We start from the raw sequence: 27,999 nt of genomic DNA on the forward strand, positions 1-27,999 counted from the left end.
TTTCTTTTTTTTGCGCCTGCGTCCTCTGGCGTTTGGTGAGAGCACTAGTTCGTTACGTAGCCGTGACGTGCCAGTGCCTGGCACTGGACGTGCTTGCAGATTTCTCGGAGTGTCCGCGTCTGCTCCAGGCCTTTTCTTATGCTTTACCGGCCGGCCAGCGTAGGTGGTGTTCGCTTGGTTCTGTGGCTGTTCCAGCGCGTTGCCGTACGGCTTTTTCGCGGACCAGCGTGTACACTGAACTAGTGTTACGGGACCCCAGCTATAGTATACAAGCGGGAAAAGCCAATGTCGTACTGCAAGAACTTCGGTGAGTTCTGACGCAACGGGTGGCGAGGAGTTCGCTCACGATGCGGCAGTCTTCGTCGGTTTAAATGTATATATATATTTCAGTGATCGCACCACGTCGCGTAGTTCAGCCAAAGATACATCTACGTTTTGGCTGCACTTTAGGATGCAGTCTTCGATAGTGCCGCGCGAGTTGCATCGTGCGAGTGCAGCGCATTGCCCTTGGCATGGCAGACATTGCAGCGTGCACGCCTCGCGAGACATCGAGAAGTTCAGCCCTGCGAGCTCGGTCGTCTGCTGTAGCGCTTGGGTCTTTTCCGCAATTTTTGGTGAAGGGCGTTTTCGTTATCGCATACGCGGTGGCAATGAAGTGGCGACTGTGTGTGCGGCATTTTCGCAATACCGGTGTCACGGCGCACATTTGGGGACGTATTCTGAAACGTTCGCCGCGGCGAACTTTTCGCACTGGCCACGCCTCCGCCGTTGCGGCGCGCGCTGAATGGCTGCTTTGACAAAACCGGAAATTCACTTGCGCCACCTGAATTTCCGGTTTTGTCAAAGCAGCCATTCAGCGCGCGCCGCTACGGCGGAGGCGCGGCCAGTGCGAAAAGTTCGCCGCGGCGAACGTTTCAGAATACGTCCCCAGATCGCGTTCAAGCCAGATTTTTCGTTGCTGGGTTTACGTCTGACAGACTTTACCGCACCTGCAGCGCTCGTACTGAGTCAGTCATGCCGGATTATACCTTTCTCGCGCCAGCGCTCTACCTTAAAAAGAACATTGTTGATTTTCCTGGGGGAGCAGCAGAGGTAGGGTAGAGGTTGCCACCCTAGTAGAGGAGCAGTATCTTCGCTCGTGCCAGTCGTTTCGTATGCTGCTCTCTGTTACTTCTCAAAAGCATCATATAATGGTCCCTTTTGAGTCGAATAAACATCCTTCTGCACAAACATGTTTAAAAAAGCGGTCGGCGGGAGCCGCAGAGCTAGCGAAACGGTCCGACGTACTTTTAGACACAGCTAACGTTACTATCTCAGCTGCTCTCTTGAGGCCTCCGTTTGCATGTGCCCTTCTGTAGCAGTACAGTACTTGCAAAAACTTCCATCTATCGTGGCGATGAAAAAAGTGCCCCGTGACTTCTACAACACCAGTCAGAACCTTGCCGAATTAAGCACCAACCAAGACTTTAAACGCATCCTAATCACAATCCAAACATTTTGTTGTAACAAAAGCGCGAGACATTTTCGTCTGCACTCCAGTAGCACAGCAACGCTTGCACTTCAAGAGAGAACAGTGAACACGTGCGCTGCTTCTGCATAAAGTAAAATTGAAGAGTGCGTTGTAGGCGGTGCTCAAGCCAAAGTGCCACAACCAGTGACATAGCCAGGAATTTTTTTCTTCTTTGGGGGAAGGGGGGGGGGGGGCGAGGGCTGGTGTTCTTGCACATTGTTTTATGTCATGTGTGACGTCCCAGTGTTGTGCATATACTGTTTTCAAGTCAGTGGCGGATTGAACAATTCTATTCCTTGAGCTGGATTGCTCGAAGTGGCAGACATTATTTGCACAAGAAATGAAGCAAATTACACAGAAGTAAACTACAAATAAATGTTAATAAAGACAAGTGCTAATAGTTAGGCCCATTAACAAGACAATAAGTGTTGATGTAACTGGTATATTCTAGACAGCCAGACTTGAGCAGGTGAAGTTATGGGTGTCTGCTTTCAAAATTACTTATCTTGGAATATACATGCCGAAAAGTGGACTAATAATAATATCATTATAAAAAATGAATATACAGGGAAATTACGAGCCCTGTTGGATCTGGAGGACAATCCCAATTGCTGTCCCCCAGATTTTGGACCTTGCTGTTGGGTGCGGGAGTAGGTCGAGGTTGAGGAAGACTTTGTGATGAAAACTTGGTCTATTTACTTTATTTACAGTGAGAGTACAAAGAAATTAACACTCATAAAGTCATTACGGGCCAGCAGCAACTCGGACGCTGCGGCCTGTGGCAAGAAGCTCGAAAGAGATGAATGAAGGAATGCTCCCTTGCTGCTCCCCGTCTCTGGCTTTTAACCCCTTCGGTGTCTCGAAGTCACGTCACGTTCGGCCAATCGGCAAGCCTGCTCAGGTGTCGTCATTTTCGGACAATGGTATGCGCCAGTGCGAGTGTACATCACATTCGGCTCAGAGGGTTACTCCTTGGGCTCCAATTCTCCGAGGGATTATTTGTCTGCGGTATTGCCTTCCCGGTCTGCAACTGCCTTCACAAAGGCGGATGGGGGGATTGCTGCCAGGGCTTCATGGTGCATTACAGCCATCTTGCCCCGGGACCCACGTTACCTGGAACAGTGCCAGGCTCTCGCTACAGTTTCGGGAAGAGTCAAGCAGTGAATAGCTCCTGATGCGTCGCACGAGGTGGGGGACGCCAGCTTGTTTGCACGTGCCGCGCCTCAGGAACGTGGTAGATATGCTTCTGCGCTCCTTAATTAGCTGTGACGGCATTCGATGTGGACTGGTGAACTCGAAGAAAGCTCGGGAAAAGGTCCCATATCTAACAGCCCACATAAGCCAAAGATCTGTGTGCGGGGCTTGGCAGTATTTGTAGTAGATGTGCAAGTTACAGCCAAAAAGTTACCATTAAGCAATGCTTAAAGTAAAAAGACTATAAGGTACAAAGTATACACATTCACAAAGAAACAGTACATTCATAACAGTGTGCACATTTGATACAGAAGAAAATAGAACTCTGTACTCACAAGATTTGTGCCTCTGTAACAAGGTTTTTGGCTTCAGCAACACAATATCATTGGGTGGCCCTACTGCATTAAGCTAATATGGAACATAAAATACACGTATTCTTCTTTTATAATAAGTAAACACAAGAGGTACCATGAATCTATTTAAACAGTGACCACTGGTTAAATTTTTTTTATGTGTTTGTCTGAATGGACCACAGAAATCATTTTTACGTATGATTTACAAAACTAACTGCCTGCTAGTAACAGCGCAATATGTAGACAAGAGACGAGACAAGAAGACACCACAAGCGCTGACTTTCAACAACGTTTATTCCAAAAGAAACACTGCATCTTATAACCATTGCCCACACGCGTCGCAGTCACGTGATCGCACATCATGTGAAACATGCACTTTTTCTTTTTTTGCACTCAAGATAGTGGTTGCACATGCAAAAGCTCAAGTTATTTTTTTGTCTGTAACAAGGACGGCGTGCTAACGCATTGGTCACGAAGTCTGGTAATCTCGGCTGCCTCGATTATCTCCCGGACCAGCTGGTCATTGTGTTTCTTCACCACTTTACAGCGTCTGAATTCTGTGGCACAATCTTTTGAGGGGCAATCCCTGATATGGATGCCTAGATTCCTGTTAGCCTGCTCGACGCTAAGTTTGTGTTCCTTTAGTCTTTCATTTGTGCATCTCGAAGTTTGCCCTATATACTTTTTTTCACATTTCAGAGGTATTGAATACACCATGGCTTCTGTGCACTCCACAAAACGATTCTGGTGATTTATCGTGCATCCTTCCTGGTTTATAGGCTCTTCAGCATTGACGCGTCGGCAAAGGCCTTTTAGTTTTTTCGGGGCAGTAAGCACTACATTAACTCCAGCTTTGCGCCCAATCTTTTTCAAGCAGTGAGATAAGTTGTGCACGTATGGCAGGGCCACGGTTCGTCGCTTTTCTTTCATTTTTGGCTTCTCGCCATGGGCACGCTCAAGTTTTAGGTTCTTGCTCATTTTTTCTGCAACGGACACAAGGAGATGCGACGGGTAACCAGCCCTAGTAAGTCGGTCAACCTGCCAACGAAAACTTTGTTCCATTGCGTGGATGCACGATTTTCTGAGCGCATTTGTTAGACAAGGGTTTGCAATTGCTCTCTTCACCAGTTTTGAATGCGCTGATTCGAATGGCAGCAGCCCAGTGCTCTAACTAGGCCACGATCGCATGCACGCTTCTCATACCAAAGCCAGCTAGCTCTTTCAAACATTTGGCATATGTGTCTCGTGCCACTTTCTCGTTTTTCTTCCTCATGACAGCTCACGCTGTGGGACGCAGTGTTAAACTGCACTTTCTTCAGGATCAGCCAGCATTCCCCAGAACTAACGCTATGTAAAAACTGTACGATGTTATGCCAACTTCATCAGGAGCCAAATTTAATTATATTGTAACATTTTTCTTTGCCGGAATACAAATGTCATCATTTTAACATAGACCAGTGACGTAAACATAGGTACATACGATTATATAACACGTAGTTGCTGATGTCACAACCCATGTTTCTCTCGCTAGTACCACATGACATAAATATAGATGTGTAGGTTTGTAGGTTTATGTAACATGTAGTGGCTGATGATGCCACAATTCATGTTTCTCGCTAACGTCTGCAGAGTACATTTGCAGAACTTAATAATCCGGATGTAGAATGGCCAAATTAAAGAGTGTGCCGTTTCACCATACGACCGCCTTCAACATGGTCATCATTGGCTGCTCTCGCCAAGCACGCAACTACGCTAGTTAGACAAACATGTTGGTCCACCTGTTAAAACTTTGTGGAACCCCAAACAACGCTGGATTGCCAGGTACCTGCAAAATGCGTCATATAACCGATTCCCGTAGTGGGTGGGATCTGCACAATTTTTGTTCCCAAATGCAAACTGGTGCACCAAGGGCACCGTTTTAAGAATGTGACAATTCATAAGGAACCATCACTGCTGAAGTGTTTAACAGAAGGGGATTTCCAAGGGTGCTTCCAGCAGTGGAAGAAGAGGTAGACACCCGCCGTGGTTGCTCAGTGGCTATGGTGTTGGGCTGCTGAGCATGAGGTCGCCGGACCGAATCCCGGCCACGGCGGCCGCATTTCGATAGGGGCGAAATGTGAAAACACCCGTGTGCTTAGATTTAGGTGCACGTTAAAGAACCCCAGGTGGTCAAAATTTCCGGAGTCCTCCACTACGGCGTGCCTCATAATCAGAAAGTGGTTTTGGCATGTAAAACCCCAAATATTATTAAGAGGTAGAAGTAGTATTGTCTTAATGGTTAGTATTTTGAAGGCGACCACATTGATGCACCTGAAAATTAATTTTTTTTAAGCATACTGCAGAAGCTTTTAGGACAGACCTTGTACATATACCCTCATCATAAGTTGCACATGGTAGAGCAAGAGCCGTATCATCAGTGTACATATATATATTTGAATGAAGGGGGAACAGAGAAGGGGTATTAATGAAAATATTAAATAGCGGCGGGCATAGTACTGACCCCTGTGGCACACCAGAGTGGTTGTTGAGTAGAAATAATTAAGGAAAAATGTTGAAAGTGGACTCGGTCAATTCCATGAGAGATTGAAACAGGTTGTACCATATTTTTCCATGTATAAACCGCCACCGTGTATAACCCGCAACCGCAGTTAAAACAGCTCGGTAAGAAAAGGAAAAATCGGCGCCCCTTCCAATCCGTGAAGACGAACAGCAAAGCTGTTTCAGTTATGAGTATCACACCATGCAAGTCCAACTTCGCAAACAGTCTATATTGTAGGTCTTTTGTTTCATCATTCACCTCATTTTCACTTTTGTGTGGTGAGCAAGTTTTGGAGGGATTCTTTTGCAGTTCTCCCCGAGGGCTTCTTTTTTTTTGTTTCTGTTTGCGTTTTGCCATGCTTTCTTTGTGCATGCAAGTTGCTCCACCCCTTTTCTGCGCGCCAGTAATGAGAGCAAGGTGCGGGCGCTGCAATAGTTTTGGTGATTGATGTGGCTGCTGGCACTCTTGCGCTAGCAAGAAGTGGCGAAACCTTGCACTTCTAATATCACGTTTCAGTCACTGGAAGTCTTCATTGGCCGCAAACTGCCAGCATAACATTTGTTTCTTTCATGGCAGGGTGGAATCAATCGTCAATAAATTCTATGCCGATCTGGCTTGATCGCCAAAAATGCACCGTGTGACAACCATATAGGATTTGTGTATAAGATAGTATTCTCACAGGGGGAAAGAGGTCACTCCAACTCTTTTCCCCCTGTTGAGCTCTTTTTTTCCTTTCCCACTAGGTCATGTGGCCCCTTTTTAGCGAAGTCCAACTATGACAGCACAGGGTCCACATAAACAGCTTTGCTGTAAATGTATTCGCATGTATACTCCATGGAAATAACTGCATATGACGTAAAATTTTTTTTGAAAAACAGTCTCCATTTGCGGATACACGGTTCGTCCACGTCGTACCTTTCACCAGCGGCTCTGTTCCCTCCATTCTTCGGCGATGCTGATAAAGCTGGATTCCCACGCCGAACGTTATTGACCCTTTTCACTGTGATCCCGTGGGCGCTGCCATGTTTGATCATGTGGTGGCGTCCTTTGCTTGCCTCACTGACTCCGTTGCCTCCCTGTTTACAGTGGATGCGTATGACGCCGCTGCGGCTTAACAAAACTGTTTCGGGAGACATCGTAGGCAGTGACTAGGTGAACGACATGAAGCTTTGGCAACTGCTACAGAGAACGTGCAAAAGAGCTTTCACAGCTGATTATGCTGTCCAAACAGCGCGAGTAGCGTATATTGTCCTTGTTCTAAAAAAAAACAGGGATAAAGATGTGTTCCAAGCTATCCAAACTTCCCGTTCATGAACTGAATCAGAATTAGTGTGTTTCACTCATCGTTTATTTGGCAAATATTTTGAAGCAGCGGCTTATCACATTTCTGACTCAGTAAAGTCTCTTGGCGTGGTCACTGTCTGATTATTTTCAGCCTAATTGCCCGCAGGTGTGCTCAGTTCCGATAGATTTTTTACTGCTGTGGACAAAGTTTGAAACTTAGCTATATTGTACATTGTAGTATATTGTACCTTGTAGCAAAGATGGCTTATCGCTAGTAACTCGCTTACTCTTGTGGACTGTCACGATTCAGTTTCGACCATTCCTGCGCTATCAGTGTATTCCTTCATTTATTGTGCGTATGTAGTGTGCATATATTCAGGTTTGCACCCATTCACTTATTCTTTACACATTAGCGATAGGAGGGATGTAAGTTTCCGGGCCAGTTGGGGTAGATGTGTGTAGATACAGTGCGCGAAACTTACTTTGACAGGAAGCGGCACTACTTCCTTTGTCATTGTTTAACAAACGGTACTCACTCTTGCCGACATTCCGGGGCTGCAGCCCTTTCTTCAAAGGTTAGAGATACAACAATGGCAGATACAAAGTAAAACACGTTGTGGGGCTAGTTGGTGCATAGCTTTCAATAGAATAAGCGCCAAAAAATGACAGCACACAAGAAGAGAAAACCAGACAGGACCTGTCTGGTTTTCTTCTTGTGTGCTGTTCTATTGAAAGCAGATATGAAAATTTCCTCGAGGAAAGCCGTACATTTCAAAGTGCCAGTAACATGTATGGACAGCTGCTGCAGCGGTCCGCAAACTTGGCCACACAGATTCATTCCATTTCTTAATATGCCCGTTACTATTTCTGCAGCCAACTACTACACACATTTTCAATCCACATGATTCAATCCAACATGATTGGAGCCAGTGCGTTAGCGAAAACTCAGTTACATTTTCGAAGCTGATTGCACAGATGCAAGGTAAAAGCAGTAATGGATTTGTATTCATGTGCTGTCGCTGAGGCTGTGAGCGGCACAGCGCCGAAAGCATCATCTCATTTCTCTAGAACAAACTGCTCCGCGAAAAGGGTCAATAGCGGATGAATCCGTCGCGTAATACGTGACATGAATCGGATCACTTCGCAGCTAGCATTCACATGACAGAGGATGAACTTGCAGACAAAGCTGCCCTCATGAGCAATGGCTATGGAGCAAATGTGACAGAGCCGCTAGCTACTAAATGCAAAATGGCGACCTGTAGAGAGGAGGATGGTGGATCACAAAAGAAGTGAAGGGAGCTTCAACACGCACAAGTGGGGAGAGGATGGGGTTTCCTAGATCACGAAACCTTAAATGATGGAGAACCTAGCCTTGAGGTGTGCCTTCACGGAAGTGCGGCGCACGCTGCGCGAAAGAAATCAAAGGTTGTTGGGCGGCGATGACATTCTTTTAAAATGTGATTTTTCTTGAATTTGTGACCATGCTCAAGGCCATGCAAGTAAAATATAGCAAATATCTTTCTTTGCAGCACAAATATATGTAAAGGAGAAGGAGGTCATCACATTTTCTGGAAATTTGAATGAAGTACCTTTTTTAAAAATTCCCATCAATTCTGCAGTTTTTAAGCTCTCTCCCTGCCTCTCTGTATATCTCAGCTTGGTGCAATTTACAGCAGAGATAGGCCTTTCGGTGGATAATAAACCCACACATTTTTATCCTAGAAACCTTGAAAGTAATAAATTTATTACTAAAACAAAAATCACAAGAATGTTACTTTATTCAGAAATGTATATAAATATAACCCTCTCAATCTCCTGCAGTGTCCTCGAAATAGTTCTCTAAGGACCACAGAATGACATAAAAAATGTTGCATCATTTTTATTGGAAGAAAGTTACAGATGTTCAAATATTGTGTTTCAAGAGCATGACAGTAATGCAGAAATGAGCATTTCTTGTGAAAAGCAAATACAAGGATTCACTTTCCTCTTTGCTGAGCCTTGCTCAATGGCAAGAATGAGGCATTTGTGATCTGTGGAATCTTTTTGGAAAGAACAAACTGTTTGAACAAAATGCGCTAGCATAGTTCGTGACTTTAGTAGAGCGGCCGACATTCCTTGTCAACAGGCAGCAAGAAAATTTAGCAGCCTGCTAGTTTTCTTCCTGCAAGGTGCCAAAATAAAAGCTATGGGACACCGCCTCTCTGCTTATCTCAACTAATGTTTAGCTAAGTGTACAGTCACGTTGTAATGCCATGAAAATGAAGAAAAAAAAGTGAACTAGAAGGCTAATTTCTCTTTCCACACTTGCCACTGTGTATAACATGGGGGGCAATTCATTTGCACAGGCTTAGTTTTGGGCCCAGAGTGCACTTAACACTTGGCTGTGCCCCAATCGCTTATCACATTTTGAAGTAATTAGTCCTAAGAGGCAGTGTTGATTTCTTAACATTTGCATTTCATTCTCACGTGTCGGTACCTAAAAATTTGTAACACGTGCTTTAATCTTATGTATGTCAGTGTACATAGTCTGTTACAACCACTGTATTAATATTTTTTTTTCTTTATTATTTGGTGATACTGCAATCCCAGGAAGGGATTTTCACAGGTTGGGCATACAGGCACAAGCACGGATCAAATATTTACATAAAAAGCCAGAAAAATTGTATAAGTTAGTAGTGCATCGTATTTTGTGTACTGCATCTATTAGTGTGGCGCATGTATTTCAAAGCAGATGAGAACTACATGTGATTTCGGCTGCTACAAGGCACCTGAGCCTCTGCCAGGCTTTATGGCCTTTGTCTCTTGTCCATGTTTTTGTTAGTAAGAAAACGCTGACAAACTTCAAATGCGTAACTGACTAATTAGCTAAATTTCACTTATCAAATTTACCAAGCTGCTTTATTGCGCATGGTGCAATTTACTTATTTTAGCCAGTTTCCCTGCAGGGGCGTCTGCGTCAGCAGGCGTTTGGTGCGTTGCGACACCACGTACCCGATAACACGAGGGTTGGACCCTCCCGCGCGTAGCCGTGCGCGGCTTAGCCGTGTCCAGGGAAAAGGGAATCCTGGAGGTTGAGTCAATGCTGGGTGTTTGGACCTTTACGGCCCCCCGGCGGCAGCAACACACCTCTTTGGCCTCGGCTTCACGTAGACGGCACCCCCGGACTGACCCACCCGGGGGATTTCGGTAGTTGCCTTTTCCTGTCCACCTCTCCACTCTTCGTCTTTCTCTCTCACTTTGAATATTTCCTGTCTTCTACTCACTTCAATTTTCTTCTCATTTTCCAGGCAGCAAGGGTTAACCGTGTGTATCTACCCAGCCTTGGGTACATATATTAGGTTATAGCGGCGTTGTATAGCTGACGTCTACAGGTATGTTCCTAACCTTGTAGCGTCCCCTTGTTGGGCTCGGTGGTGGGTGGCTACCATCGCCGCTGAATATTCTAAGAATACAGTGAAAGCTCGTTAATTCGAACTTCAATAATTCGAATTTATGGATAATTCGAACTGTACGATTTGGTCCGGCCAAGCTCCACAGAAGTCTATGTATAAAAAAGTCCGTTAATTCGAACGCGAGAAGGTTCCCTCACGGATAATTCGAACTACGCTCGCCTGGCACACGGCCAGAGAAACGCGCCTACTGCCTACACACAAGGCCGTATTGCCTCCGAAACGGAGAGAATTGCGAGAGAAGGCAAAATCGGAAAAAAATATAACAGACGCGGGGTCAGCCAGAAGGCAGCGGCGGCTGCCGCCTCTCCGTTCTACGTAACCTCCGAGACTTCTTGCCCGTTGCGAATCTCGGAGGCTTTGCGAATCTTGTACAGCTGCTAATGTTGTGCGGAGATGGCATGGCAAGCTCCAAAACACAGCGAATCAAGTACGCCGCAGCTGCGCTTGCAATCAAGAACCAACGAATCAGGGCCTTCGCCACCTTCACATGTTCAGCATCTTTGTCTCGGCAGTATTCATCGGTTGTGCACCTCTATTTTCAGCTTAGGAGGTATCGGCCGTCGCGATTCATTGAGATGGTGTTAAGCCTCGGCTAACGTTCGTTTCGGTGGACATCGGTGGTGTGGCACAGTCGGACTCAGAGCTTCGACTTGAAGATGGCGTGTGCTTGCGGCACACGCCATCACTTTCTGACATGACAAATTTCTGACATGCCCTACTGCTTCCAAATCGCAGTGTACTTTGCCCTCCTTCACTTTCGTTAATTCGAACTGAAGCGGCTTCCCCTTGCGGTTCGAATTAACGAGCTTTTACTGTACATGGCAAATGCATTCCCCCCCCTTGCAGATCGTCCTTACAAAAGAGGGCGCACCGAAGCAATTTTCGATTTCAGTTTGAAAACCAATGCAGAAACGTTCCCACGCTACCATGTGATCCACAGTGAAGGATCTCTGCCAATGAGAAAACTATCCCCATTCCTAATAGCAAAATGCCTAATAGAAAAAATCGGAAAACAATACAAAGCTTCAAAGATGTCAAGTGGGGACCTCCTCCTTGAACTCAAAACCAAAGATCAAGTTGAAAAGCTCGCTGATCTCGCCAGTGTCGTAGACATCAAAGTCACACTCTCAGCACACCATTCGCTTAACACAAGCAGAGGCATAATATCAGAAGATTACCTAAACCTGAGCGATGAACTCCTGGAAGGTTTCCAAGCACAAAATGTAATCAAGGTTCAAAGAATAACTGTGCGAAGAAATGACGAACAAATCCCGACCAAACACATTATACTTACCTTTGGTACCAGTATTGTACCTACTACACTTGATGCAGGCTATCTTAAGATAAACGTAAGACCGTAAATCCCAAACCCGAGGCGGTGTTTCAAGTGCCAGAGATTCGGACATGCATCGCAATCATGCAGAGGTAAATCGACATGTGCAAAGTGTAGTGCCAATGACCATCAGTCGGAGAACTGCAATGCTGCTCCACACTGTACAAACTGCAAAAGAGAGCATCCAGCATATTCAAGATCTTGCCCCTGCTGGAAGAAAGAGATAATTGCACTCACAATGAAAGAGAAGATTTCCTTTTATGAAGCAAGAAAGAAACTAGCACACCTACTTCAAACAACCTACGCCAGTGCGGTGCGGCAGGGGACAGCACTGCAGTGGTCTCAGGAGTCTACAGGGACGGCAGTCAGTGGCCCAGTAGTAACTCCATCCGTCCCCTTGGTGGCAGCAGCCAGTGCTGCTCCATCATCATCACAGACGGGCCTGCAGACCCCGGTCCCACAGGGCCCCAGGCTAAATCGAACTCCCAGGCCTGAGACGCGCGTCTCAGCGCCCGGTTCTCGATCATCCAGCACCTCGGAGAAGGTTATGGATGTCGACACCAAAACTCCGGCGTCATCGATGCCAAAACATCAGCGCTCTCTGGAGCGCACTAAGAAAGACAAGCTCACAATAACTACGCGAACAAAGGGACCAGTAACCTGAACGTTTACCGTTCTTCCAATAGTACATTCCCACTAACAAATGTCACCTACAGTTACTTAGTACATATATGTAGATTACCATTCTCAATTCTGCCACTATGGCTTTTATCGTGCATCGGAATTGTAGAGGACTGATTCGCAATGTAGGTGACATAAAAGACATAACAAATAACGTTTCGCCAGTCGCATTTTGCCTACAGGAAACAAACTTAGGCCCTAAACACACTCAATTCCTTAAAGGCTTCACCGTTGCCCGAAGGGACCGCGAATGTTCCAGTCGTTTGTCAGGTGGAGTGGCGATAGTCGTGCAGGGCGGCACTCCTACACGAAATGTCCAACTAAATGCATCTTTAGAGGCCATAGCTGTCACCATTCTATCTTACGAAACCATCACCATTTGCTCACTGTATATTCCACTCCACACACATTTTACTACTAAGCACTTAGAAAATCTAACAGATCAGTTACCAGAACCATTTATTTTAGTAGGGGATTTTAATGCTCATTGTACTCTTTGGGGTAGTGTCAAAACTGACCAAAGAGGACAGTTGGTTGAAGATTTTATTTTATCCAATGACATCTGCCTCTCAAGTTCAGGCGCCCCGACCTACTTTTCACCAACTTCCCGCACGTTTAGTTATTTAGACTTAGCTTTTTGCTCGCCTTCACTTTTTACTGATCTTAAATGGGAAGCTCTCGACACGTCATATGGTAGCGACCACTTACCCGCACTCATCAAACTCCTATTGACACGTGTACTTGTCTTTATCGGGCGACACGTTTTGCCGCCTAACAAATGTTATCGCACAGCGCAGGACGCGCCTGCATGTATCCGAAGTTTCTGGAAAGTTATCGATGCTTCTATCCGCGGTCTGTTGTCGCCTAATCTTGGGTTATCTGATTTCATCGCTTGACACGAATGGTGTAGAACTTTGTAGAAGGCATGCGGGTCCCGATGATTAGTCTGGAAAATTCAATGACTACTGTATAAAAGCCGACGCGCCTGACCCGCTGATCAGATTTTCGACGATCGCCGAGCGTGTTCGCCGCTATCGTTGTGCTATATGTGTAGCCTGTTTTGTGGGCACAGGTTCGACCAATAAAAGTTAGTTTTGTCGTTCACAGTATTGTTACTCTGTTCTTTGACGTCACGACCACGTGACCACAAACACTAGTAACTAGACCACGTCGATGGAAATTACAGCTCGCGGACTGGTCGGTCTTTATGGAGAACGCAATACTAGAAGGTGTCTTTTCGCCAGAACTAAGTATTGACAAACTTAATAAAAAAATTACCGAGGTTATAATCTGTGCGGCAGAAAAGGCCATACCCCAGTCATCGGGTATTGTGCACAAAAAGCTAAACCCCTGGTGGACGAAGGAGTGCACCGACGCTAAAAAAGCACAAAATAAGGCCTGGGGAATCCTACGAAGGTACCCCACCTATAGCAAGCTGTTAACCTTCAAACAAGCCAAAGCCAAAGCACGGTTCATTCGTAGACATGCTGAAAAATCATCATGGCAAAAATAGATCTCTTCAATTAATAGTACGGTAACATCGAAACGAATGTGGGACCAGGTGAGGAAATTTAGAGGAGAGTACTCATCTTGCACAGTACCACTACTTACATGCCCAAGCACACATACAACACTACAGGACCAGGCCAACTCATTAGGTGAACACTTTTACAGCATCAACAGCTCGGCAAACTATTCAAATTCATTCTTAATATATAAAGAGTCGGCGGAGAAACAGAGACTGCCCACCACTGGGGCTTCAGCTGAAATGTATAACCCCCTCACAATACATGAATTGAACAGAGTTCTCTCTGCTGGTAAAAAAACGGCAACAGGTCTTGACCGTGTCCACTACACAATTCTGGCACACTTACCTCAAGCATCGGTAGGGACGCTTCTTAAATTTTTCAATATGATATGGGAGTCTGGGGTAATGCGCACAGATTGGAAAAATGCGATAGTAGTGCCTTTTCTAAAAACTGGTAAACCCGCAACATCCCCTAGTAGCTATAGACCCATTGCATTAACAAGCTGTCTTCCTAAATCCTATGAGAGCATCATAAACACAAGACTCACATTTATCCTTGAAACAAGACGCCTAATAGATATGCACCAGTGCGGATACAAAAAAGGTTGCTCCACCATTGACCATCTCGTGCGACTAGAACAGAAAATACGTGACACCTTCCTACACAAGTAATATTGCCTGACGGTTTTCTTCGATTTAGAAAAGGCCTATGATACGACGTGGCAATATGGAATCCTAAGAGACCTGGCTGACCTGGGAATTCGCGGCAGAATGCTAAATTGTCTATGTGATTTCATGTCAAATAGAACATTTCAAGTACGTCTCGGCACAATACTTTCACGCACATTTACACAAGAAAATGGCGTTCCACAAGGTTGCATTCTGAGCACGACACTTTTCATAGCCAAAATGAACTCTTTTAATAAAATTATTCCATCTGTTATGCACTCATTATATGTCGACGATTTGCAAGTGGCTTGCCGCGCTTCAAATCTACCCGCCTGCGAAAGACAACTACAAATAACGATAAATAATCTGACACAATGGGCTGACAAAAATGGTTTCCGGTTTTCAACACACAAAACTGTTACAGTTCTCTTTTCCCAGAAGCGAGGTTTACACTGCACTCCAGTTCTCACATTGTATGGTACAACGCTGCCGGTCAAAGAAGACTACACATTTTTAGGTGTAACTTTTGACACAAAACTGAATTTCCTTGCCCACATTAACTCAACTAAGATAAAAGCAAATAAAGCACTTAATATCATCAAGGTTTTATCGCACAAGCACTGGGGATCTGACCGAACATGTCCATTACATATATACCGGTCTCTTGTACGTAGCATTCTCGACTACGGTAGTGTAGCTTATGGTGCTGCTAGGCAGTCCTACATTAAGTGACTTGATCCAGTTCACAATCTTGGCCTACGACTGGCGAGCGGTGCCTACAGAACATCGCCTGTCCAAAGTTTATATGTTGACTGCAATGAGCTGTCCTTACAGCAACGCAGAGCACTACTTGCACTTTCCTATGTACTACAAATTCGATCATCACCACAACATATATGCTACAGCATCGTAACACAGTGTAAATCATGGATACACTACACAAACAAACCAAACATGATTCGGCCACTAATATTGCGACACGAAGAATACTGTCAGAATTATGTTCCTCATGAGGCCCTGCAGGTTGCTGAAAGGCCACCATGGTACAACTTTTCACACCTATGTGACTGGACACTAACACATCTAAAGAAAAAAGACGGAAAAAATGTGTATAAGAAGGTATTTTGTTAAATAAGTAAGTGTAATGACAGTGTACTTCACTCCAAGTTTGACAGTCCTTATCTCAAAACTGGCATTAGTTTAAAAATTTGTTGCATGTGGATAGGCTTTGTGAACTCAGAAGCTACTATTTGTTAGCTGTAATATGTGTCAAAAGTAATTAGAAGTTGGTTAGTGAAATTTTGCTAATCAATCAATTATGCATTTGATAGTGCAAGTAATGTGCTACTCTTCCAGCAACCCAGCTCAAGAATTAGAATTGTGCTGTCTGCCACAGGCAATTTATAAAATTTTGTATCACTCACTTTTAAAGGGCCCCTCATCCAACCACATGGCAAGTTTTAGTTACACTTGAAGTTGTAAAGTGCTGCCTAGGCAGCATTTGACCCAGAACAGTTTTCCGGTCAGTTCATTTTTCAAAGTGATAGAAAAAATGTAACTTCCTTTTACTATGTTGCCAGGAGGCACGCGTCACTGTAAAGAGAGACACTCTTCCCTTTGCCTAGACTAGCGTCAGCAAAACACAACCTTCCTTTCCTGCCTTCTCCCATACTGAAAATAAGGGACCGCATTCGCCTCCTTTTATTCCTAAAGTGTAGCTTTCTTTGCCTCTTTCTTCGACTTGCTGCTGCTGCCGCCGCCACTGCTGATGCTGCTGCTTTTCTGCGACACGGGGCCATTAATGCGGTTGCGTTAGTACATGACAGGTATGTGGCACAAAGGAAAGACGACCTGAGAAGTTTGTGTCAACATTTGCACCATGTCGCATGTACACAATGCCCTCTGGACGCTGTAACTAGGCGTGACCCCCCCCACAAAGGCAGTGAAGGAGCTGCAGTGCTTGTCTCTGTGCTCATCCACAACAGCAGCGACAGTAGAGGGAGGAAGTGGGGAGAATGTTAGCGAGAGAATAGAGAGAGACAGAGGAGGCAGTTTTGTGAGCTACAACGCTACAAACCAGAATGGCGCCTTAGTATGCACTTGGTACCGAGGAGACAGAGGCTCGCATAAAGCGTAGAGCAGAGCAGGAACAACAAATACAAGCAGAACAGGCAAGGTAACATTTCATATCACGTCGCGACTGTCGTAAGCCGCGATATATCACCGCCAAATGATGTGAATGAACACAAACAGCAGAGAAAGCTTCCCTTACATCGATTCCCATAACACGTGGGATCTGCATATTTTTCCCTCTTCCTTTTTTTTTTTTTGTTCTGCAGTGCATTTCCAAAGGCAGTTTTGCACATTAGGTGATTTACAGAAATCACGTGCCACATTCGGTGACGTTGCAAGCAGTGCATCTTGTGTTAGAGCCATCTATGTATATGGCTTTAACTCTCTTACTCGAAGTGTAGCACCATTGAAAAGAAAAGCTTGTAGCCTTCCGTTTCGGGTTTTTGCGCCATGCAGCCATTTCATACCTTGAAGATGCAACCGAAACTGCATGATCTGCTTGCACGCTTGTTTGTTTGCGATGCCCAAGCCTGGTGAGGGGCCCTTTAAGCATACAGTATAATTGCTCTTCCGTGAATACTTTTTTTTTCCATTTAACAGGGAAAGACCAAGTAATTTTCATCACTAAGGAAGATCACGAGAAACCTAGCACAATACAACTGCCCGATGACCCAGACGATGAAAAACGAGGTAAAGTGCCTGTGGCACTTTTCGTTTTACTGCCCCTCTGGCCTTGTCTGTTCATTTATTTGCTTGCGTGTGTTACTGGCATGCTTTTGGCCTCATAATCAGAATGTTTATTCTCACACGTAAAATCCCAGAATTTTTTAAAAATGCCTTTGGCATGGCATAGTGGCCATGCTATAACCAGTACTTTCATGCAAATGACAATATGCACAGGACATATTTGAGTCGTGGTTGCATTGTGTGGCATGTAATATATAGTTGAACGCCTTTATAATGGAGCTCTTAGGACCCCCAAACTTATTTGTTAAACAGATGACCTTGTAGCGATCGCACATTGTACTGCTCACATAAGCGCCAGCCAAGCACATCCAGCAAAAGAAAATCCTTATTTAACATGAATTTGAGAGATATTTAGTGAATGAAGTCGCTAATTTTCTATTTCTAGTTCAAGGCTTCAGTGAGTAGCCATAAGCCTGTTTCATGTAAGGCTCGCTCCTGGTAAAAATTCAGAAAAAAAGTGTGTGCAAGTGAGTGCAAGATGTAAATACAGTAACCTAATTTGCTATTTTAGAGCATTAAATCATTTGACTTTCGCACTTTCACTGCTGCTGAAGCATCACCAGTTTGTATAGCAAGGAAACATGAAATAAAAACGACATGCAAAATTTCCATAAAATCTTTTCTGGACGAGTGTTGCTTACAGGCAACAAATCAGAAAAAAAAATTTCTTGCCGTGTTTTGGTACTGATTATGGAGTTTCTGGCTAAATGACCTTGGCTAGCACTGAATGGCAGGCAGCAATCGTCATGTGCTGGTTTAGAGTGCGAACACAGAATGAAGAAGTTTGGCATGCGACTCCTTTTTTTTTTTTTTCATAGCATGGTGAGAGAAAACTGATGCAGGATTTCCAGCTGCAATGGTATTGCACATGTAATGTACAGCAAAGTCAATATACACGTATGGTTAGCATATGCAGACCTGTTTATAACATCATCATCATCAGCCTGGTTACGCCCACTGCAGGGCAAAAGCCTCTCCCATATTTCTCCAGCAATCCCGGTCATGTACTACCCTAATTGTGGCCATGCCGTCCCTGCAAACTTCTTAATCTCATCTGCCCACCAAACTTTCTGCCGCCCCCTGCTACGCTTCCCTTCCCTTGGAATCCAGTCCGTAACCCTTAATGACCATCGGTTATCTTCCCTCCTCATTACATGTCCTGCCCATGCCCATTTGTTTTTCTTGATTTCAACTAAGATGTCATTAACTCGCGTTTGTTCCCTCACCCAATCTGCTCTTTTCTTATCCCTTAACGTTACACCTATCATTCTTCTTTCCATAGCTCGTTGTGTCGTCCTCAATTTGAGTAGAACCCTTTTCGTAAGCCTCCAGGTTTCTGCCCCGTAGGTGAGTACTGGTAAGACACAGCTATTATACACTTTTCTCTTGAGGGATAATGGCAACCTGCTGTTCATGATCTGAGAATGCCTGCCAAACGCACCCCAGCCCATTCTTATTCTTCTGATTATTTCCGTCTCATGATCCAGATCCGCAGTCACTACCTGCCCTAAGTAGATGTATTCCCTTACGACTTCCAGTGCATCGCTGCCTATTGTAAATTGCTGTTCTCTTCCGAGACTGTTAAACATTACTTTAGTTTCCTGCAGATTAATTTTTAGACCCACTCTTCTGCTTTGCCTCTCGAGGTCAGTGAGCATGCATTGCAGTTGGTCCCCTGAGTTACTAAGCAAGGCAATATCATCAGCGAATCGTAAGTTACTAAGGTATTCTCCATTAACTTTTATCCCCAATTCTTCCCAATCCAGGTCTCTGAATACCTCCTGTAAACACGCTGTGAATAGCATTGGAGAGATCGTATCTCCCTGCCTGACGCCTTTTATTGGGATTTTGTTGCTTTCTTTATGGAGGACTACGGTGGCTGTGGAGCCGCTATAGATATCTTTCAGTATTTTTACATACGGCTCGTCTACACCCTGATTCCGTAATGCCTGCATGACTGCCGAGGTTTCGACAGAATCAAATGCTTTCTCGTAATCAATGAAAGCTATATATAAGGGTTGGTTATATTCCGCACATTTCTCTATAACTTGATTGATAGTGTGAATATGGTCTATTGTTGAGTAGCCTTTACGGAATCCTGCCTGGTCCTTTGGTTGACAGAAGTCTAAGGTGTTCCTGATTCTATTTGCGATTAGCTTAGTAAATACTTTGTAGGCAACAGACAGCAAGCTTATCGGTCTATAATTTTTCAAGTCTTTGGCGTCCCCTTTCTTATGGATTAGGATTATGTTAGCGTTTTTCCAAGATTCCGGTACGCTCGACGTTATGAGGCATTGCGTATACAGGGTGGCCAGTTTCTGTAGAACAATCTGCCCACCATCCTTCAACAAATCTGCTGTTACCTGATCCTCCCCAGCTGCCTTCCCCCTTTGTATATCTCCCAAAGCTTTCTTTACTTCTTCCGGCGTTACCTGTGGGATTTCGAATTCGTCTAGACTATTTTCTCTTCCATTATCGTCGTGGGTGCCACTGGTACTGTATAAATCTCTATAGAACTCCTCAGCCATTTGAACTATCTTATCCATATTAGTAATGATATTGCCGGCTTTGTCTCTTAACGCATACATCTGATTCTTCCCTATTCCTAGTTTCTTCTGCACTGCTTTTAGGCTTCCTCCATTCCTGAGAGCATGTTCAATTCTATCCATATTATACTTCCTTATGTCAGCTGTCTTACGCTTGTTGATTAACTTGGAAAGTTCGGCCAGTTCTATTCTAGCTGTAGGGTTAGAGGCTTTCATACATTGGCATTTCTTGATCAGATCTGACGTCTCCTGCGATAGCTTACTGTTATCCTGTCTAACGGAGTTACTACCGGCTTCTGTTGCACACTCCTTAATGATGCCCACAAGATCGTTGTTCATTGCTTCAACACTAAGGTCCTCTTCCTGAGTTATAACTGAATTATGTTTATAACAGTTCCAAGCAAAGGCATAGGTGGCTTGAGGTGAAGCCCATTTCCACTTTTCTGCCTGGTGTGTTATTACCTGTTATGCTTGGTGTGTTATATTCCTTCCTTTTTGTTGATTATGATTGATTGTTGTTATGATTTTGTTTGTGATTTTTGTTGTCCTGAGTTACGCAATAAAAGTAGGGCAACCCACATTGGCGAACCAGATGTAGACCCCCTCGTGAAATGACAGAAAATTCTAATGAAAGTGATGTGCAGCAATCATACAATAGGATTGCAAATCAAGAACCGACTGTCATTGGAGATGTCATCAGTCTCTTGAATGTTTCAATTACCACTGAACCAAATGCTGATTGCTTTAGTTTTTAATGTCTCTATTCATTGCCTGTTATCGCGTCTAGATGTGCGTCAGTAATATATTTGCGTTGCGTGCGCCTCTGAAAGCAACAGCAAGCCCCTTCCTTGTTACTTGAAGTCATGTTACACACTTGATAAGCAAAAACACCTCCATAACAAAAAAATATTTTCCACTAAAATGCCAATTTTGCTACCAGAAGGTTGTGCGAGCTTGTGAAAAATTTCGTTTGACTCTTTGCTGCAAGCCTTTTGTTTTTGGAAGCTCCAAGATATAGCATATTGTCAAGATAGGAAAAGAAAGTCAGTCAGTTCTTAGCAAACAGCCGTTTACAGTTCGTTTTTGCAGCAGCTACCTCGCACACTTCTTCTTCCTCGACTTCTAGCGTAACTAGTGTGTGCCATTACCTCTCCATCCAAAAAAAAAGAAATAAATAAATAAAGTTGGGGAGATGTTAAATGCCACAAGGAGAAAATAAAAGAAATGAGAAAGACAATGGAATTGACAACAGGGGCCGCATCACAAAGTTTATGGATGAGAGTCAACGCAAATTTTTCTGACCGGCCTCGTTGACGTACAGGGGTCCAAACCCATACAAGATCTCCCGGGTTGTATGTGACGTCTCGATGGCATATGTTGTATCGACGAGCATCTTGACTTTGTCGGGATAGAATTCGTTGCCGCGCAAGGTGCCGCGCTGCTTCGGCACGCTGAACAAAGGCGTCTGTATCTGGTGCGGTAGGTTGAGACGAAGTTGGTAGGAGCATCACGTCGAACATAGTGGTGACGTCGCGTCCGTAGACCAGACGAAAAGGAGGAAACCCAGTGGAAACCCAGTGGTTTCTTGTAGGGCAGTGTTGTACGCGAATGTCACATACAGGAGCAGTTCGTCCCAATTTTTATGATCCGTGGCAACACACATGCAAAGCATATCCGCAATCGTTTTGTTGAGACGCTCAGTTAAACCGTTAGTCTGCGGGTGATACGCAGTTGTCTTACGGTGCATTGTTCCGCTCAGCTGCAGAATATCTCGGACCAACTGGGCAGTGAAGGCCATACCACGGTCTGTGATGACGATAGCGGGAGCATCATGTCGAAGGACGATATTTTTGATAAAGAAGTTAGCAACATCTGAAGCAGTAGCTCACTTGTGTTTCGCAGTATCGGGTGAGGTAATCGGTGGCGACAACGATCCAGCGGTTATCAGCCGAAGACTTGGGAAATGGGCCGAGTGAATCCATCCCGACTTGTTCAAAGGGTGAACAAGGAGGTCGGACAGGCTGAAGCAGACCAGCTAGTTTCAGTGGTGGAACTTTGCGACGCTGGCAATCTCGACAACTTCTGACGTACTGCTTCACGGTATTTGTGAGTTTTCGCCAATAGTACGTCTGCTTGATCCTCGCGAGAGTACGCGTGAAACCAAGATGCCCGGACGTTGGTTCGTCGTGGCATGCACGTAGAACATCGTCGCAGAGAGTAGCATGAACAACGAGCAGGAAAACGGTTGCCGTAGGGTGAAAGTTCCGCTTGTATAGGATGTCGCCACGTAGTCAGAAAGAGGACAAGTGACGTGCGAACTGCCGTTGGGGTTGTGGGCAGCTTCCTTCAAGGTATTCAATCAAGGGTTGGAGTTCGGAATCTTGGCGTTGCTGTTGAGCAAGGTTTAAAGACGGAAGAGTACAAAGAAAATCAGAATCATTGTCAGTATCTAGTGGTGCGGGTTCAACGGGGGCGCGGGAGAGACAGTCGGCGTCAGTGTGTTTCTGGCCAGACTTATAGACGATGGTCACGTCAAATTCCTGCAACCGAAGGCTCCATCTCGCGAGACGGCCTGAAGGATCGTTGAGATTCGCCAGCCAGCAGAGAGAGTGCTGGTCGCTGACGACACGGAAGGGGCGTCCGTACAGGTATGGGCGGAACTTCTGGATAGCCCATATGACTGCCAGACATTCTTTTTCAGTTGGTGAGTAATTTTTTTCAGCAGCAGACAAGGTTCGGCTGGCATATGCAATAACGCGCTCAACGCCAGCTTGAAACTGTACAAGTGTCGCTCCGAGACCAACGTTACTAGCATCAGTATGCACTTTTGTGTCAGTCTCGGTGTCAAAGTGACCAAGGATCGGTGGTGTCTGTAGATGTCGCAGAAGGTCGTGCAAGGCGTCGGATTGTGCCGGGCCCCAAACAAATGTGACGTCGTTCTTGATGAGTCATTGCAAAGGTTCGGCAATTTCACAAAAATTTAGTACAAAACGGCAGTAATACGCATAAAAATTTAGTACAAAACGGCAGTAATACGCATAAAGCCCTAAAAATCGGCGGACATCGTGTATTGTCTTCGGTATCGGGAACAGAGCAACTGCCATGACTTTGTCAGGGTCAGGGCGCACATCAATGCTGCTGACAATATGACCTAGAAATTTGAGCTCCTCGTAGCCAAAGTGACATTTTTTTGGGCTTCAGGGAGAGGCCGGCGGTGCGGATAGCTTGAAGAACCGCCTCAAGCTGCTGGATGTGTTGTTCAAACGTGGTGGAAAAAACTACATCGTCTAAGTAGACTAAACACGAGTTCCACTTGAGGTCAGATAAAACTGTGTCCATCATGTGTTGCAATATGGCCGGAGTGGGACACAATCCAAAAGGGAGGACCTTAAATTGATAAAGACCGTCGGGTGTTATAAACGCCGTTTTTTCCTGGTCTCATTCGTCATCTTCATTTTGCCAGTATCCATTACGCAGATCTATTGAAGAAAAGTAACGGGCATGTCGCAGGTGATCCGAGGAGTCGTCAATTCGAGGAAGTGGGTAAACGTCTTTTTTCGTGATCTTGTTCAGTTTGCTATAATCGACACAGAATTGTAATGAACCGTCTTTCTTTTTAACTGATACAACAGGTGAAGCCCAAGGACTTGTCGATGGTTGAATGACATCATCGTCGAGCATTTGTTTGACTTGATGACGAATAGCATCCTGTTCTCTCTGCGACACGCGATAAGCGTGTTGGCGAACAGGTTGGACGGTCGGTTCAGCGATGATTCTGTGTTTGATTAAAGGAGTCTGTTTGACCTTCGACGTGGTGGCAAAACAGTCGCTAAATGACGATAGCAGAGTGAGGAGCCTCTCCTTCTCGTTTTGGTCTAGCTGTCGGTTGACGTTGATGTGACTGGTCAAGTCCACATCGCTGGGTTCCGGAATCGAGATTGTCGTTACCGAAGCACAGGCGTTGGACTCGGCCACCGTTTCAAAGTAGGCCATGCTGGTATGCCTCGCAAAGTGCTTGTATTCGCCACTGAAGTGGGTAACTAGAATCATGGTTTGCCTATGTTGGAGCTCTACGAGACCTCGTGTGGCGCCGACTTTGCGATCCAGCAATATGGTGAGGTTACCTTCCGCGATGCCTATTCCTAGTTGGTCTTGGGGGCATTCAACAAGGACGAAGATGCTACTTCGAGGTGGTAACGTCACGCAGCTGTTCACGGGTAAAGCCGCGCGGTGATGTTCATCCTCCACACTCGAATCTGAAGAAACAGTTAGAAAAAGTGACGAACAAGTCACGAAGGTTAATGATCGCCCCATATTCCTGGAGAAAACCCATGCCCAGTATAACTAGCCGAGAACACTTGGGCAGCACAAGGAAAGACGCTACGAAAGTTGAAGTAGAAATTGCAAGTCTGGCGGTGCTTCGTCCAATGGGTGACACGAGGTGTCCTCCGGCCGTAATCAGATGTGGGCCATCCCACGCTGTCAGCACCTTGCGTAGCCAAGTGGCCAGTTAGGCACTCATAACCAAGTAGTCAGCTCCCGTATCGACAAGTGCAGTTACCGGATAACCATCAATGGAAGCAGTAATAGCAGCAGAAGTTCTTTTTGCAGTTTCGAATGAAGGCGTCAGCGGTACGTTGCGAGGGGATGGCGTCGGCAGAGGATATTTGACGGTTCGCATGACAGTGGCCCCAACCCTGGAGGTCGCCGTTTTCAGTTTCCCCGGTGCGAGCTTCCACCGTTGACTCCAGCGGAATCAAAGGCGGGTCGAGCATGGTTTGGTGACGTGTACCAACAAGGTGAAGGCGACCGTGACTGTCTTCGCTGTGGGGCAGGAGGAAGCCGGTTACATTCTAAGTATTGCTCGATTTCGTGCGAGCGTTCGCCATAGCGTGGGCAACAAGCGTCCGGATGGTATCCCCGCAGACCAATCCGTCGCTACTGGCAGTCGCGATACATGTTACCAGCCTCCCTGCAGTGATAGCACAACGGACTGTTGTTAGGGGCGCGCCATACTGTAGATTTGCGCGGACCAGGATGAAAGGGTGCTTGCATATTCGTGCGGTGGATCGGACTTCGGAAGCGTCGAGAAATCCCAGCAGGCGGCTGCGAAAAACGGCACGTCGACAGCGCGCAAGCCCAAAGAGCATCCGCGTACAAGAACGTGGGAGGTTCGGGTCGTGTTGGTGGCGAGGGATGAACCACTTTGCCAATTTCTTCCCGAATGACATCCGTAAGAACCGCGGCACTGGGAGGTGCCGGAGCCGATGCATAGGACTTCTGCAGTTCTTCTCGAACAATTTGTCCTATTAGCTCGGTAAGGGACTCCCTGTCATTATTTGCAGGTACGAGAGAGCACGCAGCAGTCATGGTAGTCTGGCATTCATACTGCGAGAGTCGCTGCCGAAGCATACGTTTCATGGCTGTTGCCTCACGAACGAACTGAGAGACTGTTGTAGGAGGATTGCGCACGAGGCCCACAAAAAGCTGTTCCTTTACGCCTCGCATGAAGAGACGCACCTTCTTGTCTTCTGGCATTAGTGGATCGGCCCGACGGAACAATCGCGTCATGTCTTCGATGAACATGGCGACGGTTTCGTTTGGCATTTGGAACCTCGAAGACAGTGCCTGTTCGGCTCTTTCTTTCCTTTCGGGAGTGCTAAAGGCTTCGCAAAGCAGTCGGTAAAACTCCTGCTAGCTGGCAAATGAGGCTTCGTGGGTCTCTTACCATACTCTCACCGCGTCTAAAAGGAAAAGTAGACGTTCAACTTACGACGATCATCCCAGTCGTTAAAGGCGGCGACCCGGTCGAAATGGTCTAACCAGTCTTCAGCGTCCTCAAAGGCGTCGCCATGGAACGGGTTAGGCGTGCGAGGCGCGATGAGAATGCATGGTACGGCAGCATTTGGGATCCCCTCGGTTTGGCTTGCGTTAGTTGTTGACATCTTCCTCACGGAGCTTGCCAGGGGACTGTATTGTGATGGAAGACCTTGGAGGCGACGGCTGCTTCGATAGATTTCTGCCGTCCCCGAGGTACTGGCGTCGGTAGATTCTGGTTCAGGACCCGTAGGCATACGATGGATGCGTACCCAGCACTTCCACCAGTTTGTCACGAGGGGAAAAGCCAGTCAGTCAGTTCTAAGCGAACGGCCGTTTACAGTTCGTTTTTGCAGCAGCTACCACGCACACTTCTTCTTCCTCGACTGCTAGTGTAACTAGTGCGTGCCAATATACCCTTTGTGACGTACGTCAGGCTTTGCTCCCATAAAGGCCCAGTTTACTTCATGAAGTACACTATTGTAGCGGTTCAAAGAATAAAGTGCCACTCGCTAAACTTTCACAATGTACTTACAGTGTGAAAAGATAGTCCGACATGAAAAATCAAGAAAATGTAACTGGTAGATCTTTCTTGGGCCTGAATGAGTTAAAGAATTGAGTGCCAATTTGTGTGGAGCTTGAAATGTTCAATTTTTGTCTTGCACTCAGTTTTCTGAAGAGCATTGGTGCCCCTACCTACGGCCAGTGCCTAAGGTTGTGGGGGGGGGGGGGGGGGGTGACCTCTCCCCTCTCCCTCGTGTTCTTTAATATGTATCCAGCACCCCCCCCCCACCCCTTTTCGGCAGGTCTACTGTAGCGTTGCGGCACCCATTGGACAAGTGCTGGAAGTGATTTTATTACCAGTAGTACCTTGTGTGGGGCATTTCTAACCCTTTTTTTTATTTAATCATGATAATCGGTTGATGTGGCATGAGCAAAAACAGGAAAGCAGGTATTGTCGCATTGCTTCATGCAATTCCCCAAGGCACTACGGTCACCACCATTTTGCTACCAAGATTTTTGGCGCAGCAATACTGTTTCATGAGGCACCCGACCGTGAAACTACCTTCTTGTGAGTCAGAGAAGGTTTGCATTGGTTTCTTTAGGTTACCAGTTGGCTTTCATTTTACTTGTGCATTGTGAGCACTGCATTATACCAAAGACGGATGCATTTTGTCCACTATTGTAGGTAAGTAGGTGTGAAACCATGTGATATATTGTTGTAGTATCTGAGGTTTTCAATGAAGCAAGGCAACTAATGTTCTGTGTTGCAGCTAGACTTACTTGATTATAATCAAATAAGTCAAATAATCCAATGATCATATTGAATGAGATGCATTGCACATGACCTTGTAATTTTTTTAGGCTTGATTCTTCCCAATGGTGACATCAACTGGAACTGCCCATGCCTGGGAGGCATGGCTACCGGCCCTTGTGGACCACAATTTCGGGAAGCCTTTTCCTGCTTCCACTACAGCACATCTGAGACCAAAGGGAGCGAGTGCTTTAACCACTTCAAGGCCATGCAGGAATGCATGTCTCAGTATCCAACCCTCTACCCCGCTGATGATGATGACGATGAACAGGCATCGCATAAAGCTAATCCTGGCAAGGAGGAGGTCACCGGACTGGGATATGCACTATCCAAGACAAGTGCTGTGACAGAAAATGAGCCACCGAAAGAGGACAAGAGAGTTGCTAGCCAGTGAGAGTGATTGTAAATACTAGTCTGTACATAAACAAAAAGGCTTTTGGCAAAGACAATCTCTGTCATGCGTATTATCTTCCAAGTACGCTGTCACTTCGCAGCATTGGTAAGTTGCAGATTAAATCGAGAGATGCTGGACCTCATGACAAATCTCCCTTCCTATTGAGATGTTTGTGTTGCTGTTGTGGGCATAAATTTTGCAGCAACTGATGCAACATTAATAAAAGCAATTTCTTGACTAGTGTTTTTTTTATCTAGAGGATAGTTTGAGACCACTTGGAGTTAACAGTGTCCTTAAAATTTTTATGTAATCTTAATGTATGTGAACATGCCATGCCTGTTTTGTAGTGCAGGCCAGCAGAAACAAATGGACACCTGTGGCCACAATCGTTTGAGTCTAACAAATGCATATTATTTATGCTGCTGTCAGCCTACTAAGTAGGTTACAATCATTTTTGCAAGTGCCATTGGGGGAAGTGCACTTTCCCTCTTATAATAGTTGTGACATCCTGTATGCACTGCACTAAAGTGTTAGAAGTAATAAATGTTTTGTTAGCAATTCCAC

At 45.5% G+C, this 27,999-nt stretch overlaps 1 protein-coding gene across 1 annotated transcript; it reads left to right on the forward strand.

Moving 5' to 3' along the window:
• The first annotated feature begins 61 nt into the window (after positions 1 to 61).
• On the forward strand, positions 62 to 27,999 carry LOC135897534 (mitochondrial intermembrane space import and assembly protein 40-B). Its single transcript, XM_065426179.1, has 3 exons — positions 62 to 307; positions 17,217 to 17,306; positions 27,092 to 27,999. Exons 1-3 carry the CDS (start codon positions 286 to 288, stop codon positions 27,433 to 27,435), a joined length of 456 nt encoding a protein of 151 aa, XP_065282251.1. The 5' UTR covers positions 62 to 285; the 3' UTR covers positions 27,436 to 27,999.

The sequence above is a fragment of the Dermacentor albipictus genome, chromosome 5 (genome assembly GCF_038994185.2).
Source record: "Dermacentor albipictus isolate Rhodes 1998 colony chromosome 5, USDA_Dalb.pri_finalv2, whole genome shotgun sequence".
In the NCBI taxonomy this organism is placed as follows: domain Eukaryota; kingdom Metazoa; phylum Arthropoda; class Arachnida; order Ixodida; family Ixodidae; genus Dermacentor; species Dermacentor albipictus.

Bases quoted from the DNA above. Each gene is read 5' to 3' on its own strand.
- LOC135897534 (XM_065426179.1), top strand. From the start codon at position 286: ATGTCGTACTGCAAGAACTTCG. The intron at 308-17,216 runs GTGAGTTCTGAC...TCCATTTAACAG, and splicing joins GTCGTACTGCAAGAACTTCG to GGAAAGACCAAGTAATTTTC. The intron at 17,307-27,091 runs GTAAAGTGCCTG...TAATTTTTTTAG, and splicing joins CCCAGACGATGAAAAACGAG to GCTTGATTCTTCCCAATGGT.